Raw genomic sequence first — 19,837 nt, forward strand, 5'->3', positions numbered from 1 at the left:
AACCGGAGTATCGACCGATACCGATACCAATGTGGTAAATTTCCCTACTAAACTACTGATCTTTAAAATCAGCTGTTTTAATGGAAGTTCTTTGCTCAAGATGAGCATCTGAACGGTTCTTAAGTAAATGGGACTATATAGAACCATGAATACTCAAAGAAGCCTTTTAAAAGGTTCTTTGCATCGTGAAAGCGTTCTTCAGATTGATGGGGAATGTGTTGTGTAGGGTTCTACATAGAACCGTTTTGAAAAGGGTTCTATATAGCATCAAAGGGTTCTTTGCATGGTGAACACGTTCTTCAGATTGATGGAGAATGTGACACACACACACACACACACACACACTTTCTAAACTGCCTATACTTCTGAGTCGCCAGGGTTGCTGGACCCTTTCCCAGCGGTGATTGGGCGAAAGACAGGAAACACCCTGGACAGGTCACCAGTCCATCGCAGGGCAGACACACACACACACACACACACACACACACACACACACTCACACTCACACCTAGAGGCAGTTTAGCGTGTCCACTTGGTCTGACTGCTTGTCTTTGGTCCATGGGAGGAACGCGGCGCACCTGGAAGAAACTCACAAAGACTCGGGAAGAACATACAGACTCCACACAGAAAGGACCCTGCTCACCCGGGGATTCAAACTCGGGGCCCTTCTTGCTGTGAGGCGACAGTCACCCGTGCCACCCAAGAATGTGATATAGATTACCTTTTTTGAAAAGTGTCCTAGATAGCACCAAAAAAGGTTCTTCTATTCCAACAATCCTGACATCATAACAATAAAAGAACCCTTTTTGGTTCCATATAGAACCGTCATGCCAAACCTGGCCCGAAGCTTGTTGTTTTGTTGGGCCCAGGTTGAGGTGCAGACTTCAGGGGGGGTGTGGCGAATGTCGTTTTTATGACAGTGAAGCATTTAAAAAGTCTCAGCACTGGCCCAGCTGTCGTGCTCTGCTGATAACCCTGATAATCAACTTCAGAAGTAATTAAAAATACACGTTTATTCTTTTCAGATCTGGACAAGGATCATCCGAAGAGCGAGGGGGGCGTGGTCTGGAGAGTGACGGGCGGCCTGTTCAACCTGACCAAAGGAGCGGTGGGCGCCACCCTCGGGGGCGTGGCCTGGGTGGGCAGCAAAAGTTTTGAGTTGACCAAAACCGCTGTGACGAGCGTCCCAGCGGCCGGCGTGGGATTGGTCAAGGGCAGTGTCTCCGTGGTAACGGGAGGGGTGGGGGCGGTGGGGTCGGCGGTGGCTGGTAAAGTTACATCAAAGAAAAAAGACAAGTCAGACTAGACTGGCTTACGGCTCCACTCCTCTGTTTGCTTCGATGTATCCGTTACTGTCTGAGCGGGTGTGCGGTCACTCTCTTGGGTTTGAGTGTTTGGAAACTGTAAGAAGACCAAGTTTTTGTCAGAAGTTGCCCTCTTGCGCCCGACGAGGATCAGCTTATACCTCCCTAAGCCTGTTAGCACTAGAAGAGAAACCGCAGAACTTCCCTCAAGAACGGCACAAAGGGGCAACTTCTGCTGGTGTACATGGCTACATCTGATGTATGTGTGACCATTGGGATCTCATGCTTTTTGTTGGTCTGATAGTTTGATTGTACGTTTGTTTTTGTTTTTCTGTTTATTTAATGGACGAGGGACGGGACTGTATGTCTGTATCATTGAAAAAGAAACTCTCCATTCTTTAAAACGACATGATGCTAATGTATCTATTATTGGACCAGCCGGTGTGAAACTCTGCGTAAGTATTATTTAAGGCGATGCACTTTCAGCGGAATAACACCCTGATGTGCAATGACAGGGCCGTCCTAATGGCTTTATGCTGTGTTCATGACAAGTGGGAGTTTGGAATTTTCCAACTCAGAATTTCCTACTTCCTATCTAAAAGCATTCAATCAAATTCACACAGTTTTTAGGGCCTCTTCTAGATTTTTCATGTACATAAGTCCACTTAAACCTTATGTGGGTTTAAGTAACAGTAATAATTCATCCTCCATGGCCTCTTTATTCCTTAGAGATGAACAGGCTGTTTTCTTTCTTTAAGATTCATAAATGTAACTTATCTCTGTTTTGATTGGCTGCATTATGTATTAAGCAGTCTGGACTAAAACACTCCTTATAACAGAATTGCAAAAAAATGTTATGTTGGCAAGTGAAATTATCTTAAATCTAGTCGATGTATTTAATATGTCTCATTTTGAGATTGTTGTTGGCTTATTATTAGCTGCTTTAGTTTATTTTTATGTTTTAATAGTTTTTATTAAGTCAAATTATCTCACTATTTTGCCAGATAATCTCAAAGACTTGCTTGTTTCAAGTGTGTTTCTTACAACAAGCAAATTTATTTGTCAATATAGAGAGACAACTTACTTACTAAAATAACTTCAATAGAAAACATATAGAAATAACTTGATCTCATAAGAAATTGCAACCTAAAAATGAGAAACTAGATAATCAGAACTAGATTTAAGTTGCCTTTTTTTCAGTATTTAGTGTGAATGAGGTGAAGCTAATTTTCTGTCGGCTGGACGGATTTGTGGATTCAAAACCAGCTGTTTTTGTAGCTCAGTTTCTGTATATGGACAGTATTTATACACTACATCATATTCTTTAAAAAAATCCATGTAATGGGACCTTTAAGTTATATTGGAAGGTCACAGTAGAAAAGAACTGTGCAATAAAAAGCTCCTAAATAGTGTTTACATTTGAATTAAAGAGCTGTTTAGTTAGTGCTTCATTTATTTTAGGGGTGGGTGTTGGTCATGGCAATCTTTGGTTAATATAGTGCTGGAGGTTGAAACAAAAGCATCCAGTCTGATCAAAAATATTGCACAGAATAGTTTAATCTTATATAGATCACATTTTACTAGCGTTTATCCACTTAATTCACAAAAAGCATAAACAGAAACTCAAAAATAATGTTTAAAAAGCTTAAAACACCATATAATGTCTTTTTCTACACTGCAAAAGATGATATATTGGCGTGTGAAGTCATCTTAAATACAGTTGATGTGTCTAATATTGCTGATAGATTGCTTTAAGCATATTATAAGACATTTTGACTTATTTAAAAAAAAATTTAATCTAGTTTTATTAAGCTAAATTATCTCACTATATAGGCAGGTCATTTTGCTTGTTGTAAGAAATATGCGTGAACCAAGTTATCTGCCAAATATAGTGAGATCATTTGACTTCTTGAAACCAAACACCTAGAAACAAGTTAATGAATCTACTTATAAGCTTATAGTGATTTTAAAATGAAATATTAGTATGCATACAATCATTTGCCTTTCCAAGACAGTGTGGGGGTGACGCCTTGTTCAAATACCAGAACAGCTATGGTGGATGAAGTTCACAAATCATGTACTCGAGTTAAAGTCGAGACACCCAAGGTAAAATATTCCTCCAGTAAAAGTAGAAGTTCCTCCCTTTAGACCTCCAACTTGAGTAAAAGTACTAAAGTATTTACCTTCAAATGTACTTAAGTATAAAGTAAAAGTACTAAAAGAGTAATTCTGGCTCTGATGTCCTGTTATCATTTTTATAACCAGACTGGCTTCATGAACTCATTTCAGGTGAAAGTCCTCCAGCGTCTCTCTTGGTAAACCAGTCTTTTAATAGAACGTCATTAATTAGTGACGCTGACGTCTATTAAAATGATCAGAAGCACAAAACACTGAAGGTAAACAGTTTCCATCAGGGAGAACCGAGTGGCTCTGAAATCACTTTTTACACACAAGCAAAGTTTCAGATTTATTTACAACTTAGTTCCAAGTTTAAGTTGAATAAAAACTGGCTTTAAACTCAGGATCACAGATGAGCTCCTTTACTATGTTGATCTGTAGGCGTCTGTTCATAAACATAAACCAGCCCAAACTCATTTACTATAAAATGAACTGGTGTTTGTAGAAATTCAGAAAAAAGCAGCGTCAGTCTCGACTGCATATGTGGACATATTTCTATATTGAGCTCTATTTACACAAAGTTAGGTTAGTTCATCATTTATGTTGAACAGACTCTCCCAAAGTTTTACGCTGCTGCGCTGACGTTGAACCGCGTGCTGCACTGGGTCGGCATGACCAACAGGTCAAAACCAGCTCTAAACAAAGTGACCGCTGGGCCCTGATTGGTGCTCTGGCTTTGCGCTTCTTTCGTTTTGACATGTTGCGTTTTTATACACACAGAAACCAAAAGGAACCACAGATTTCTCAGAATGTAGGAGGAACCCTTTTGCAATAAGGTTCCATATATAACCATTGACAGCACATTCTCGGCTGACTGGACTGGACTGACTCAGCTGAGTGGGAGTTATTAGTTTGATGCACATTCAAATGGATTTTTCCCACTTGGGGGTCAGAAACTTCCAAGTTGCCTCTTGGTCATGAACGCAGCACAAGTTCAATAGTTTTTCAATCCCAGTTCCGTTTCTTAGTGGTTTCCCTAATTTAGCACACCTGATTCAGCTCCTCGTCTAATTATCAAGCCCTTCATTAGCTGCATCAGCAGGGAAACATGAGGAGCTCGGAAACCCCAGGACTGGGACTGTGAACGGCTCTAATCACGGCTGAGTTGATGAACTACAGCGAAGTAACAGTTTCTACTAATACCGCCGTCATATTAATGAGCACAGCGGCGTCGGGTCTAGACATGGTGACGTTTCTGTCAGAGTTCATCTGTTCCTCTCTGTGAACAGTGGTGTTGAGAAGAAATACAGCAGCCTAAAAAGGTTCTGTGGAGTGATACTGTAGAGGAACCACGTTTATTTCACTTCCAGATGGTCCAATTCAAGGCCTACTTCAAACCACATAACGGACAGGTTTATTACTCACCCTTAAAAAAGGTTCTGCAAGGCTTCTTCTCTAAAAACAAGGGTTAGATATACAACCACAAACACTTGGGTTAACTGGTTCTTCTCTGTGTAGAAAACCTGGTGTTTATGGTTCCTCAAATAATGTTTTAAAAAATGAACCTTTTTGGGAATATATAGATCCCTTGCTTGTCATACGGAATAAAACACGGTTCCTTTACATTGACACTCCAAAGAACCTGTTTTCATACCTTTTCATTTCAAAAGAGCCAAAAACTACACACTTGTTGGTTCTTCAAGGGTTCTTTAGTAAAGAGAATGGTTAAAAAGGGTTCTATATAGCACCTAAAAGGGTTCTTCTATCATTGCAATGTTGGGCTTGTTACAAAACCCTTGTTGGTGCTATATAGAACCGTTTTTGCTAAGATTGTCATGGGAAATAATATGCGGACTGAAACACTCCAAAGAACCCAATTTCACACCTTTATTTTTGAAGGGGCCTAAAAGTACACACTTAAAAATGATGGTTCTTCAAGGGTTCTTTATTAAGGAAAGTGGTTCTGTATACAACCTTTTTGAAAAGGGTTCTATGAAGCACTTAAAAAGATTCTTCTATTATGATGCCAGGTTTGTTACAGTGGAAGAACCCCTTTTGGTGCTACATAGAACCCTTTTCAAAATGGTTCTGTAAAGAACTATCTACAGCACATTCTCCATCAATGTAAAGAACCCTTTCATGATGCCGAGAACCCTTTACCCAGGCAAAGGGTTCTTTAAGTGTCCATGGTTCTAGATAGAACCATTTGCTTTACTACAGAACCCTTAAAGAACCATCATTTTTAAGTTTGTAGCACATCATCTGTTTTAGTATTGCAGTGTTCTGTAGCGCCGCATTTCCCTCAGCCTCATTAGTTGGACAGGATTCATGATTCTGCGTCCTACACTGCGAACTACAGTACCCAGCATGCATTGCTTTACTACACCACTGAGAATCCTCTCCAACAGCGAGAGGGAAGTCCCGACTGCTAGTGTAGCCCCTGATCTGTAGGCTAATAAATTCAGACGTGGTGTTTATCCTCCTAGCAGTAACACTGGCTTTCTGGCTTCTACCTGCATTAATTAACTCAGTAGCTTCACCTTCAAGGTGCATCATCAAAACAGGGGTTTCCTAGTCTTTAAACCTAAAGATCTCATGTAGAGACTATTGCAGCCCCTCTGTAGGAGGTGAGCAGGCATGTTTGTAGCAGATGTAGAGATGGTGACCTTCATTTTGGCCAGAGTTCCCCTTTATGAGTGTAATTTTCCTGATGTGATATTTGAGACACACCGATCAGGCCTGACGTTCTGACCACCTCCTCGTTTCTACACTCACTGTCCACTTTATCAGCTCCACTTACTGTATAGCTGCACTCTGTAGTTCTACAGTTACAGACTGTAGTCCATCTGTTTCTCTGATACTCTGATACCCTGTTCTTCAGTGGTCAGGACCCCCGTGGACCCTGACAGAGCAGGTGGTGGATCATTCTCAGCACTGCAGTAACACTGACGTGGTGGTGGTGGTGTGTTAGCGTGTGTTGTGCTTGAACGAGTGGGTCAGACACAGCAGTGCTGCTGGAGTTTTTGTCCACTCACTGTCCACTCTATTAGACACTCCTACCTTGTCGGTCCACCTTGTAGATGTAAAGTCAGAGACGACAGCTCATCTGCTGCTGCACAGTTTGTGTTGGTCACCCTCTCGTCCTTCATCAGTGGTCACAGGACGCTGTTGGCTGGATATTTTTGGTTGGTGGACTGTTCTCAGTCCAGCAGTGACACTGAGGTGTTTAAAAACTCCAGCAGCACTGCAGACCAGCATCACACACACTGCTGAGAATGATCCACCCAAATGGTACCTGCTCTGTGAGGGTCCATGGGGGTCCTGACCACTGAAGAACAGGGTAACAGAGTATCAGAGAAACAGATGGACTACAGTCTGTAACTGTAGAACTACAGAGTGCAGCTATACAGTAAGTGGAGCTGATAAAGTGTAGAAACAAGGAGGTGGTCTTAATGTTAGGCCTGATCAGTGTATATGAGACAGATGTGACTGTGCAGTAATATGTAGAATGTCCTTTGTGCTAACATTGTTCTGGTTTCACTCTGACCTGAGACATTTGAATCAAGATCCCTCATCCCTCCAGCCCTTTAGTCCACAGGTGTGGTTTTATTTGCTCCGAGGAACCGGCTCATTCACAGTGTGTATCAATGCCACTTTGCATGACATTTGCTTACTGAAGGTCAAACATGGGATCTATTGCAGTTGTGTATTTCCGTTTCTCGTGAAGGCTCTGAGATGTGACCGTTACGTTCTTAGCGTTCTCGGAGTTATTCTCTTCCTCTCGCGTTCATTCTTTGCTGTTTTGCATCTCATAGAGGTCCAGATTACTACGCTAGACGACTTGCACGTGGAATATATCACCGGTGTTTCTTTTTTTCGTTTGTTTTCCTCTTTATCTCTCTGCTTCCACTTGTTTAACTGATATGTGTTTGTTTTTCCATTAGGATTATTTTCCAATCAAGTTCCTAAACTTGGCGTGGTATTCCTGAACACTGGTACATTGCATGCTTCCAGCTGTAGGCTTCTCCACGCAGTGTACTGTTCAATTATTTATCTCATTTCCATCCATCTTCACAACTTTGGTGGGTGACCTACTGTCTTGGGAGACTCTGTTACTATAAACTGGACTTGGGGGGAAAAAAAAAAAACAAGTAGTTTTTTGTCTATTATAGAACTATTTTTGCTAAATTGATGCTGTATTCTACAATTAAAGCAATTCTGTATTTTAGAAATGTGTTGTGTTGTTTTTCTCTGCATAATGTCTATAGTAGTTTGCAAAAAAAAAGTAGGATTATGAAAAGTTGATGTGCAGTGATGGTGCAGTTAGATATACAGTGCAGTGCAAAAGTCAGAGACCGCTCTTCATTTATTTTGCCTCCGGTCAAAACAGCCATTAGATACAAGATGTTCATTTTTCAGGAGAGATTTCTGAGACAAAACGGGCCTCCTAACAACCACCTGGAAGACCTGCTAGACACCAGAACTGCTCCCATCAGATAAACAGCACTGAAAGCTTTGATCTCCAAGAGAGAGGAGAAGATCAAGCTGCTTCAGATCTGAAAACATCCACAGGAGTTTCTGTCCATCCTTCCACTGTGAGAAGACCACTCAGCGCTGTGGGTCTGAAAGGATGTGTAGCTGATCAAGAACCTCACTGAGAAATGGAGACGGACACATCAAAGCAGCTGAACAATGGGCTGACCACCTCAGAGTCCAGACCTCAGCACAACTGAAAGGGTTTGATCACTTCAGAAAATGATCAACCAGCTTCTAAGACTGAACTTTGGAGGCGTGTGTGCAGGTTCTTTGAGGAGCTGAAAGTGAGTCTCCTGAAAGGAGTGGGAGCTGGAATGAAGGTAAAGGTGACTAACTGAACAGTGAACGATTAGATATTAATATTAATTAGATATTACATTTGGTTGTTGAGGCTTCTGCCTAATTTTTGGTTGAATAACTGGTACTTAATGACTGTTTTGACTGGAAATTAAATAAGTCAGTGGTGGTCTCTGACTTTAGCACTGTGGATATAAGTAAGTAAGTAACTGATGCTTTTTTGATCCCACAACCGGGGAAATTGCACCTCCGCATTTAACCCATCCGTGAAGTGAAACACCACATACACACTAGTGAACACACACACTAGGGGGCAGTGAGCACACTTGCCCAGAGCGGTGGGCAGCCCTATCCACGGTGCCCGGGGAGCAGTTGGGGGTTAGGTGTCTTGCTCAAGGACACCTCAGTCATGGACTGTCGGCCCTGGGGATCGAACCGGCAACCTTCCGGTCACAGAGTCAGATCCCTAACCTCCAGCCCACGACTGCCCCAATATACAGTCATATGCAAAAGTTTGGGCACGTCTGATCAAGTGTTTTGTTGGGTTTTCTAAGTAAAATAAGTGAACACACACGTGAACACAGAGAACACACATTTTAATGCACAATCATTGTTTATTTGCTGAATTTAAATATAAGGTAGAAAATAAAATATATAATGTGGCCTGTGCAAAAGTTATGGCACATTTTAATTTTTTTATTCTTCCAATATGTAAAAAAAAATTGTGCAGTAAAATATGCATGTGTACATGTGTTCTCTGAAGACGATGTCTTTTTTTTTTTTTTTTCCATTTAGAAAATAAAATGTCATTTGAGCATTTGTGTGTTCAAACCTTTTTTTTTATGACTCCTGGAATTCATTTTCACCTTCATTTAGACGTCCAAATATTTGCCAGTTTACATTAGCAGAAAATCACAATCTTTCCAAGTGAGTTGCACATTTCAATGTTATCTAGAGATCAACTGATATCTCACACACCTGCACCCTGCAAGGTCAAGGAATAACCTTGAAAGAAAGAAAAAAAAACTTTCCATGAAATGCAATGTAAGCATGTCTGTACAAAGACTATCATTGTTTTTTTTATTATTATTATATAGTTTCTAACAATTTATGATTAGGATTTCCTATGAAAAATGAGTTCTACTTCATTATACACCTTGAAAAACTATATAAATACAACCCCGTTTCCAAAAATGTTGGGAGCAGTGCAAAATGTACTGTAAATAAAAACAAAATGCAATGATGGGCAAATCATGTAAACCTTATATTTCATTGAAAACAATGCAAAGACGATATCAAATGTTGAAAAATGTTTTAAAAAAAACATTTGCTCTTTGAATTTGATTCCAACAACATGTTTCAAAAAAGGACAGGGGCAACAAAAGACTGGTGAAGTTGTGTAACGCTAAAAAACAGTTATTGGCTACAGGTCAGTAACCTGGGTATAAAAAGAGCATCTCCGAGAGGCTTTCAGCAGTAAAGATGAGAAGGGGTTCACCACTCTGTGGAAGACTGCACCATCAAATAATGCAACATTTCTCTGTGTAAAATAGCAAAGAACTTCTGCTTTTCATCGTCTACAGGACATCATATCATTAAAAGATTCAGAGAATCTGGAGAAATCTCTGTATGTAAGGGAAGAGGCCAAAAATCAGTATTTGCTGGCCCTCAGGCAGCATTGCGTTAAAAACAGACATGATTCTGTAGTGGAAATCACTGCGTGGGCTCAGAAACACTTCTGAAAACCACTGTCTCTGTAAACAGTTCATCACTGCATCCACAAACGCTGTTAAAACTCTGCCATGCAAAGAAGAACCTGTATATAAACAGGATCCAGAAATGCTGCCACCTTCTCTGGGCCTGAGCTCATTTAAAATGGACTGAGGTGACGTGGAAAAGTGGTCAGACGAATCAATATTCGAAATTCTTTTTGGAAATCATGTCCTCTGGGCTAAAGACCACTCAGCTTGTTATCAGTGTGCAGTTCAAAAGCCAGTATTCATGGTATAGGGGTGCATAAGTGCACATGGCATGGTTGACGGGCACAATTAATGCTGAACGATATATACAGGTTTTGGCAACATATGCTGCCATCCAGACGACGTCTTTTTCAGGGAAGGCCTTTCAGAAAGACAATGCCAAAACACATTCTGCACGTATTACAACAGCATTGCTCTGTATTAAAAGAGTCCGGGTGCTAAACTGACCTGCCTGCAGTCCAGACCTGTCACCACTGATAACATTCGGCAGATTATGAAATGAAAAATATGATCAAGGAGACCCCGAACTGTTGAGCAACTGAAATCCTATATCAAACAAGAACGGGAAAACATTTCACTTCAGAACTACAGCGGCGTCTCCTCAGATCCCAAACACTTACAGTGCTGTTAAAAGAAGAGGTGATGGAAAACATGCCCCCATCTCAACATGTTGGCATCAAGTTCAAAATGGGCATATATTTCTCAAAAAACAATAACATTTCTCAGTTTTAGCACTTGATATGTTGTCTTTGAAAGATTTTTTTTTTAAATATGGTTTACATGATTTGCATATCATTGCAGTCTTTTTATTTACATTCTGCACAGCGTCCCAACTTCTTTGGAAATGGGATTGTAGTTATATTTAGTTATACACCTTGAAAGACACTCGGACATCAAGACTGGCTGCCACATTCACAAGTTTATTGCATGTTGTTACCATTTTAAACCTCTATTTAGCATTATATGTGTACTGGAAAGTAGTTTTGGTCCTTCACCCAGAAACCTCCACCTCCATCACCGAAGCAGGTCAGGATACAGAAATAAATGAATCAGGTGGTGTTTGTCGACTACACATAATTAGCATCTCAACGAGGGCCGTGATTCTCTTCCTGATCATGTTTTACTGCGATTTCTTCCTCCCTCGATATTTTGGTTTGGTTTTTGTTGTGCTGTTCGTCAAGCGAGCTTCCAAGCTTTACAAAGTTCTTAGTGCAAATATGTTCGAAATGAGTCAAATTTAAGGATTAAGGCAACAGTAGAAATTTAGAAAAATAGGTGTGCGATCATTCTGGTTACAAAAACGGTACAAAAGTTTTGTCCTCCACGACTGACACGGACATGTTTCTGAGCTCCTCGCGCGAGTTCACAGATCTGTAGCCCAGCTCCTCCAGAACCTGTTGGCAAACGGACTGTGTGTGTTCGACGATTTCGTGAGACAGTTTGAGCCTCCAGCTCTCTGCGTTGGCGGCCGAGTCTCTCACCGTACCGTACTTGTGTCTGGCCGAGATGTCGTTGGTGCTTCTAGTGTTGTTCTGGATCCACTCCTCCACACTCTTCTCCATGGACAAGCCCAGAAATTCATAAATCTCCCTGGTCTTTTGAAGCGGGTTGCGGGCCAGGTCCTCGTACCTCACCAGGATGTACCTGCCCCGGAGCCACGAGGGCCGGCTGAAGCCTGTGGTGATGGACCGGAGGATGTCCTCGCACACGGTGCTGAGCTGCGTCAGATCAAGGTTGTAGGGTTTGCGTCCAGTGGCCCTCCAGATCCGCCACAGGCGGTAGGTGTCACGAAACGTCTCAATGCGCGACGCTAATATGCCTCGTGGGTCTCTGACCAGCTGGATGACCTTGAGGTTTAGCCGAGGGTCCTCGATGAGCGCTCTGAGGTCGCTGATCTCCGGGATCCGCACCGTTTTGATGGCGACGTGGCGTTTCTCCCGGCACGACTCAGCCGCCAGGGTCAGGTTGAGGGAGGCACATTTGCGGATGCATTCACCCTCTGCAAGGTACGCCTCACTGGGGCTTAACACGTCGCAGACGGGTGGAGAGCACAGCGCTTTGCTGGCTCCTCGGCGGAAGAGCTTGTCCGTGGTGTGGTTCGCAGGCTGAGGTTTGATGTAGCTTTCTAAGAAAAAGAGGTCGCAGTCATATAAGCTCCGCAGGAGGTCCCGGCTGGCCCCCAGCATCACCCTGCGGTCTGCCATGTTCCTGCTGTGGGTGAAGTGAGGGATCAGGGTGCTCTGGACGTGATAAAGAGGCTCAAACAGGTAGAAAATATCCGAATGCTGGTTGAAAAGCTGGCCCACAAAAGACGACCCGCTGCGAGTGGTGGCCAGAATGAGGATGTGGGTCTTCCTGGAGTTGTTGTAAAAGAAATAAGGGAACTCGTCGCACAAGCCTCCGAAAGCCTCTGCCTCCGGCCCCGGGCTGCAGTTCAAAGGGTTTGGAACAGGACATATCTGGAACGGCTTGCCAGTGAACGTCCTGATCGCTGTGTACTGGATGGCGATCGACACCAAGCCTAGCAGAATCACAGCCTTCCAGGAACATTGCATGGCTGAGTAACTTCATTTAGATGACGAGGGCTGATTTGATGCCCATCAGCGAAGAGACAGCTGAGTGAGAGGAAAACAGGGGCAGTATGAGTGTGGAGGTTTCATTCATTAACAAAATAGCAAACAAACAAAAACTCTGCCACATTACACTTGAAGAAACATGTGAGCATATTTAGAAAATTATTCATTTGGCCCTGCCAAATAATATATACATACATATTATATACATTCACTGTGCGAAAGTTTTGGGCATCTAAGCAAATTTTTAAACGATGTACCTCAGCAGGGAGTTTATCACAATATACATTAGAATAAAGTCGTATTCATAATTCAAGTAAACAGAAAAACAATAAAAAGTAACAAGAATTTCTCGGGTCCATATTTTTCCTGGACACCTTCACAGCCGCCACAGAGACTCGTTAATATCATCAATTACATCATGAGCTCAATTTACTGAGCCCTGATTGGTCAAACCAGGAGCTGCTTTTTAACTACATATAATACTGGACTTCCTCGAGGAGACGCTTGGAGATGGGTAAATATTATTATATATAAATATATAAATCATTAATTAATATTCTATAAATTTTGTTTATTCAAATATTAACACTTTTCCGGGCAAATAAACACAAACTACACAAATAAATACATTTTGAAAATGTGCCTTGGCTGCCTAAGACTTTTGCCCAGTACTGTGTATAGAGCAGAAAACGTTTACATCATGTATTCTTTGCTTTATGATTCCTCTCGACATCCCCCAGCTATTACATAATTTGTTAAAATTCACCACCAGCTACTTCACTTGAAATGTTCATTTGCCGAACTAATTATGCGATGATACCCACAGATAATCCTGGGCTTCCTCAAGGAGAGGTTTGGAAATGGTTAAATGAGCACACTGACAAACACAAAATCACTAATCATTGTGTTAATGTTATTTGTATTCATTCTAATATTAGTGTTTTTACAGTTTATATATATATATTAATATTTGTATATATTTTTGCAGTTGAAACTAAACTTTTGGACATTTTTCATTTTGTTAATTTACGTCGTGCTTCAATTTCATGACAATTGGACCAAATGAAATGGTCCAAAATGACTGGGTATATATACACACACACACACACACACACACACACACACACACACACATATATATATATATATATATATAAAACTCAACATTCAGAATGCTTTTCCAGAAAACTGTAAAGGTGCTGACAAAGTCTCAAGACAAGCTTCTCAAAAATGACTACAAATGTGTAACGTGATGTGTTAAATAACACACTTGACCTGTTTTAACACCGTGTGCGTCATACAACACCCTCTGTGCTAAAAAGACGTCTTCTCTGTAACTGGGCACAGAAACATTTCAACACATTCTGTGTCAGAAGCAACACAAAATGCTTGGCTGAACACGCTGATGTGCTGTGAACACACCGGTCTAAAGAGCGCGGTATGTTATTTACCATTTACACTGTCAGAAAAAAAGGTACGCCACCGTCACTGGGGCAGCACCCCTCTCATCACTGGGGTGGGACCCTCAGGGGTGCATCTCAGTGCCTTCAGTCAGGGAACATAACTGAACCATAATCCACTGAAATGATGTGTTCTAAGCTGGACTGACTCCCCGCCTCGCCTCCACGACTTTATTCTACTGCTCTGTTTTAAAACATTCGGCACGAATACCAACTTTACACCTGGAAAACTGATTTCAGCTGCACAGCTGGACCTTAAAAGCACCGCCGGAGCTTTGAGGGAACGTCTGCACTGTTTGTACCTTGATGAACGAATCGCGTACCTGCATGGTCCCTTCATTTCTAACAGTGTAGTAAGTTGGTTATCACATAAAACAATGAAAAACACGGCAAGAGATCCTACATTTAAGCAAATTTCACAAAATGGCTTTAAGCTGCTAAAGGAATTGGTTATTACTGCTACCAGGTACATCATACCGAAAGGCACAGCTGTAAATAAGTGACAGACAGCTGTCACACGCCTCTCTCTGCTCTCCTAATGCTCAGACAAGTCAGCATGTTTATGATAAAAACCATATATGACCATATAAACCATATATTTATAGGTTCCTATAAATCCTGCCATACCCAGTGCTTGCAGTAGCGAGCGTGCAGCAGCAGCACTGCCCACATGCATAGGAGGTGCTGGGCTGCAGCGGGTTCTCCAAGTCCGCCTAGTTCTAGCCCCTTTAACTCATGCAGAATAAGACCCTTCAGCACCTGTGGAGAGGAGATGGGTTCTGCAGCGACCTCGAGCCCCGTTACAAGCAGGAGACCACCGCTCTGTACATAGCATGCTTGATGGCCATCAGTCTTCAGCAGGATGAGCTGGCTGACCGCAGTTCGTCTGAAAGGGGTGAACGTCTGAGAGGCATTCACACGCGCGAGGCAGCTGCACGCGGCAATGCAACAAAGCGAGAAGCAGCGGGCGCGACGAATACAGCGCGCCCGGTCGCTCGCCCGCCGCGCGAGCGCTGCAAGGCTATCGTGCCGTACTCCTTCAAGCCGCAGCCGAGCGCGCAGGTTAGTCCGCGCGAGCCGACATCACGAGGCATAACATCAAAAGTCGCTCGCGACCAGGCTGAACAAACGGGTCGGTCCGCTGGAGAGGGTCTCGGGTCAGAGGGGTGAAGATGGTCCAGCACAAAAAAAAACAACACGCTGAAATTTTCACGAGATGGTAAAAAAAAAATCGCGTTTTAAACGGCGCTGCACGCGCAGGTGCCCGCTCTCGCGCTCGCCCCCCCAAGCTTTGACGTTTGAGTGCCCGCGCGCAAAACAGGCTCGGTCTGTCGCCGACTGGAAGCGAGTGAGCGGGTGAGCGAGCCCTGCGCGTGCACTCGTGAACGAATCGGTCTTGTGAGTCGGTTCTTTTAAGCGAGTCAGACAAACCGATACAGTGGATCGCGGGGAGGCCGCGCGCTGCTGCTCCGAGCGGTTTTCAGACGCAGTCGAGCCAAGAAGAAGAAGAACCGCGCAGTAGAACCAAGACTCAACAGGAGAAACTAGAGGATGAAGAACCACAGAGAGGAACCAAGACTCAACAGGAGAGACTCTAAAGGATGAAGAACCACTGAGAGGAACCAAGACTCAACAGGAGAGACTCTAAAGGATGAAGAACCACTGAGAGGAACCAAGACTCAACAGAAGAAACTCTAGACGATGAAGAACCACTGAGAGGAACCAAGACTCAACAGGAGAAACTCCAGAGCATGAAGAAGAACCGCGCAGTAGAACAGAGAATCAACAGGAGAAACTAGAGGATGAAGAACCACAGAGAGGAACCAAGACTCAACAGGAGAAACTCTAGAGGTCAATAGGATCAACAGGAGAAACTCTAGAGGATGAAGAACCACAGAGAGGAACCAAGACTCAACACGAGAAACTCTAGAGGATGAAGAACCACTGAGAGGAACCAAGACTCAACAGGAGAGACTCTAACGGATGAAGAACCACTGAGAGGAACCAAGACTCAAAAGGAGAAACTCCAGAGCATTAATATGAACTACGCGGTGGAACCAAGACTCAAAAGAAGAAACTCCACAGGACGAAGAACTACTGAGAGTAACCAAGACTCAAAAGGAGAAACTCCAGAGGCTGAAGAACCACTGAGAGTAACCAAGACTCAAAAGGAGAAACTCCAGAGGCTGAAGAACCACTGAGAGGAACCAAGATTCCAAAGGAGAAACTCCAGAGCATTAAGTAGAACCACTGAGTGGAACCAAGACTCAAAAGGAGAAACTCCAGAGGATGAAGGAGAACCACTGAGAAGAACCAAGAGGAAGAGCCTCTGTGTATGAAGATGATAGTAAAGAACAGTCTGACGGGCGGACCTGCTGCTCGCACTGAGTCTCTATAGGTGGAGCAGATGAGAACAAGTGTGACGGGGTTTGTGATTCAGTGAATCGTTCCATTTGAATCGGACCGTTTGTAAAAGAGTCGGTTCCGTAAAATTGAATCACTTTCCCCATCATTTAGAATGAGCGTGAACGCGATTCTAGAACGCCCCCACCTATCGCGTGCATTTGGGGCCAAAACGTCTGATAAGCGATCACCTGATCACCACAAGTAAAAATATCACGTGTGCTCAAGTAAAAATGCAAGCGTGTAGATGGTAAAAATGACAGGTTTGCACGTTTTGACTTCTTGCATCCAATCAGTAACCTTGCAAATGAGCACATCTGCACATTATTAAGGGAGCCTGAGTATGTATGTTATTCCATGTTCATGAAGCGCTTATGTGTGTTCATACAGTGACATACCCGTCTATGTAGAGATAAATTCTGCTGCATGTGATAATATGCAGGATTGAAGTGATACTTTTATTAATCCCACAAATGGGGAAATTCCACCTCCACACTTAACCCATCCGTGAAGTGAAACACCACATACACACTAGTGAATACACACACACACACTAGGGGGCAGTGAGCACACTTGCCCAGAGCGGTGGGCAGCCCTATCCAGCACCCGGGGAGCAGTTGGGGGTTAGGTGTCTTGCAAGGACACCTCAGTCATGGACTGTCGGCACTGGGGATCGAACCGGCGACCTTCCGGTCACAGGGCCAGTTCCCTAACCTCCAGCCCACAACTGCCCTTTTTATAAAATGTTGTGGGGGTAATGGTAGACCTGACTAGCTAGGGCCTTGGTTGGTTGGGGGGGGGGGGTCTTTCCTTTATCTGCTTATCTGCCTGATTCCTGCCCCCATGCCCCCTCTCCCGCCTCAAAAGCCACAGTGGTTTGACCCTCTGGTGCGCAAATGGACGGTGCCATCAGGGAGGAGTCTCCGGGCCAGGACCAGCAGACTGGGGTACAGTTTCATCCAGGACACTCAACTCCCTTCCTACTTTGCCCCCCTCCCCCTTTTCTTACCTTTACCTTCAGTGTTTTGTGCTTCTGATCATTTTAATAGACGTCAGCGTCACTAATTAATGACGTTCTATTAAAAGACTGGTTTACCAAGAGAGACGCTGGAGGACTTTCACCTGAAATGAGTTCATGAAGCCAGTCTGGTTATAAAAATGATAACAGGACATCAGAGCCAGAATTACTCTTTTAGTACTTTTACTTTATACTTAAGTACATTTGAAGGTAAATACTTTAGTACTTTTACTCAAGTGGAGGTCTAAAGGGAGGAGCTTCTACTTTTACTGGAGGAATATTTTACCTTGGGTGTGTCTACTTTAACTCAAGTACATGGTTTGTGGACTTCGTCCACCTCTGGTGATTTGTGAGTGGAGCCAAAAGAGGCAGAAACACTTCTTATAGCGTCAGGGTGAGTGGGCGGGGCTAAACTGCTGTAGTGGATGTATTTAAATGTGCTGACTTTTGTGACATCACAAAAAAAACACACACAGACACACACACACACACACACACACACACACACACACACACACATTTTCTAAGCCACATCTCTCTCAGGGTCATGGGGGGTTGCTGGAGCCTATCCCAGCGGTCATTGGGCGAAAGGTAGGATACACCCTGGACAGGTCGCCAGTCCATCGCAGGGCCGTCACAAAAACAATGAATTAAAAATGTTTTTGCAGGTTAGTTACTGCACATAGACGATATGCAATGAAGAGGGAATGGTCTATCTTGAAGTTTAACAGTGTGTGCACAACACATCAAGCTATTTTATTGAAGAAAGCATTCAGTTTTCCGTCATATAGGCCCTTTAAATGTCCTAAGTGAAACTGTATAGTCAATGAGAAACCTAAGAGAACGCTAGTAAATTAAATAAAACTGGACTAATAAGCAGTGAATGATAAAAAAAAGTGCAAACGTATAAACTCTGAAATCCTGAGGTGTTGAATTATACAATATATACAATCTTAAGAGTGAGCTTTAAAACTTTCAGGCAGACTGAAGGATAAGCGTGTTGTTTTTTAGCGGCAGGTACAGAATGTGCTTCCAAACCTGCACTTAATTTTTATTGTAGCACATTTTTTCCGTGCCAGGTTTCCACGGCTTTTCATCTGAACTGATATGAGGCAGATTAATATGCTAACTATCTCGTTATTAAATGGCACGGAGCAATAGGCCTGGAGCAAAAGGAATGAATTTCCTGCTAATTAATTCAGCCTTTAGAATTTCAAATGAAAGATCTGCACCTTAACTGTAAAGTGCTCCACCTTTTCCCGCTTTTCTGGTCCTTCCAGCGTCTCTCTCCTGCTGTTTTCCCCTCGCTGGCCCGTTTGCGTGGTGCCAGACTCCTGCATCTGAAATAGGATTCTTCTCTCAGCCACACCGCCTTGCAATCTCAGGAGCTGCCAAATGTGAGATTATCGCTGGCTTTAGCTAAATCAGTTTTATCTTTTCGTCTTCAACGCAACCTCAATTTCAATCAGCATGTGTGCTCAACCATTGGAAAATGTCAGGCCCCCCTGAATTGGCAAGGCAGCGGGTGAGGAGAGGTGTGAAAATGGGTGTCCACCCTCTAATCCAGCTCTCCAGCTCTCCATAGGGAAAGAGGCGGTCTGTTTAATATCATGCTAACCATCAGACTGGGCCATTCTGCCGAGAGCTGCAGAGGCTGACGGTCTTTTAATATGACCCTATTTAATGTGGCAGGTAAACAGCCGAGACAATTAAGCATGACCTAATCAGCTGTTTGCACCAATATCTAAGAGGTCATTACAGTCCGAGCCACTGATTATACCCGAACTGGACCGAGGGTGAAAACCCCTGCATTACTAAAGGAAGCTGTTTGATTTGGAGCCAGTAAAGTTGGAGAAGCCCATTAGAGAATCTCTCTAAATCAAGATCAAGAAGAACCTCACTGTCGTCCTAACCACTACAAATGCACAGTGAATAAGAATGATGTTCCCTCAGCCATGACATCACAGCATCTGCGTTTTACAGTACAAGGACAATTAGTCCACTTAAACAAGACGGGATAGAACAATACACTAAATTATAATACTTTACATGCACAACAATGCAACTGTGCCATACTGGGCGCAAATCTCAATTTTTAATGTTAATTAAAAAAAAATGCCTGTTTGCGTTTCTTTCAAGGTATGGTTGAAAGATTTAGATTGAATATTTTTTAAATAAAAAAAAAAAACAAAAAAACTTTAAAATGGAAAAAGAAAAGCTGTCCCACATTTTCATGTCACTACCAAAACACAGAGGGTTTTAGTCCCAGCCCATTATCCCTCCTCTACCAAACTTTACTGTTGGCACTTCTGGTAGGCAGCCTTCTCTTGGCATCCACCAAATCGTGGTCTACTGTTTTGTGGCC

The 19,837-nt window shown here is 43.0% G+C and overlaps 2 protein-coding genes across 3 annotated transcripts in view; one reads left to right on the plus strand and one right to left on the minus strand.

The window, feature by feature from the left end:
* The window catches only part of zgc:101566 (uncharacterized protein LOC449823 homolog), a 57,668-nt gene extending 54,258 nt beyond the window's left edge, over positions 1 to 3,410 (plus strand). The window contains exon 3 of the mRNA XM_017698835.2: positions 1,026 to 3,410. Coding sequence (XP_017554324.1) covers positions 1,026 to 1,306 — 281 coding nt within the window. The 3' untranslated portion in view covers positions 1,307 to 3,410. The remainder of the gene's footprint in view (positions 1 to 1,025) is intronic.
* Positions 3,411 to 10,915: 7,505 nt separating this feature from the next.
* Positions 10,916 to 15,384, minus strand: chst1 (carbohydrate (keratan sulfate Gal-6) sulfotransferase 1). Of its 2 annotated transcripts, none has more exons than XM_017698833.2 (2): positions 14,811 to 15,384; positions 10,916 to 12,630 (listed from the first exon to the last, which is right to left on the minus strand). In XM_017698833.2, exon 2 carries the CDS (start codon positions 12,568 to 12,570, stop codon positions 11,308 to 11,310), a length of 1,263 nt encoding a protein of 420 aa, XP_017554322.1. In that variant the 5' UTR covers positions 12,571 to 12,630; positions 14,811 to 15,384; the 3' UTR covers positions 10,916 to 11,307. The 2 variants fall into 2 exon arrangements, with proteins under 2 accessions (XP_017554322.1, XP_017554323.1); XM_017698834.2 differs by lacking the exon at positions 14,811 to 15,384 and adding an exon at positions 14,679 to 14,770.
* Positions 15,385 to 19,837: the final 4,453 nt, after the last annotated feature.

This window comes from Pygocentrus nattereri, chromosome 8 (assembly GCF_015220715.1).
Source record: "Pygocentrus nattereri isolate fPygNat1 chromosome 8, fPygNat1.pri, whole genome shotgun sequence".
NCBI lineage: Eukaryota > Metazoa > Chordata > Actinopteri > Characiformes > Serrasalmidae > Pygocentrus > Pygocentrus nattereri.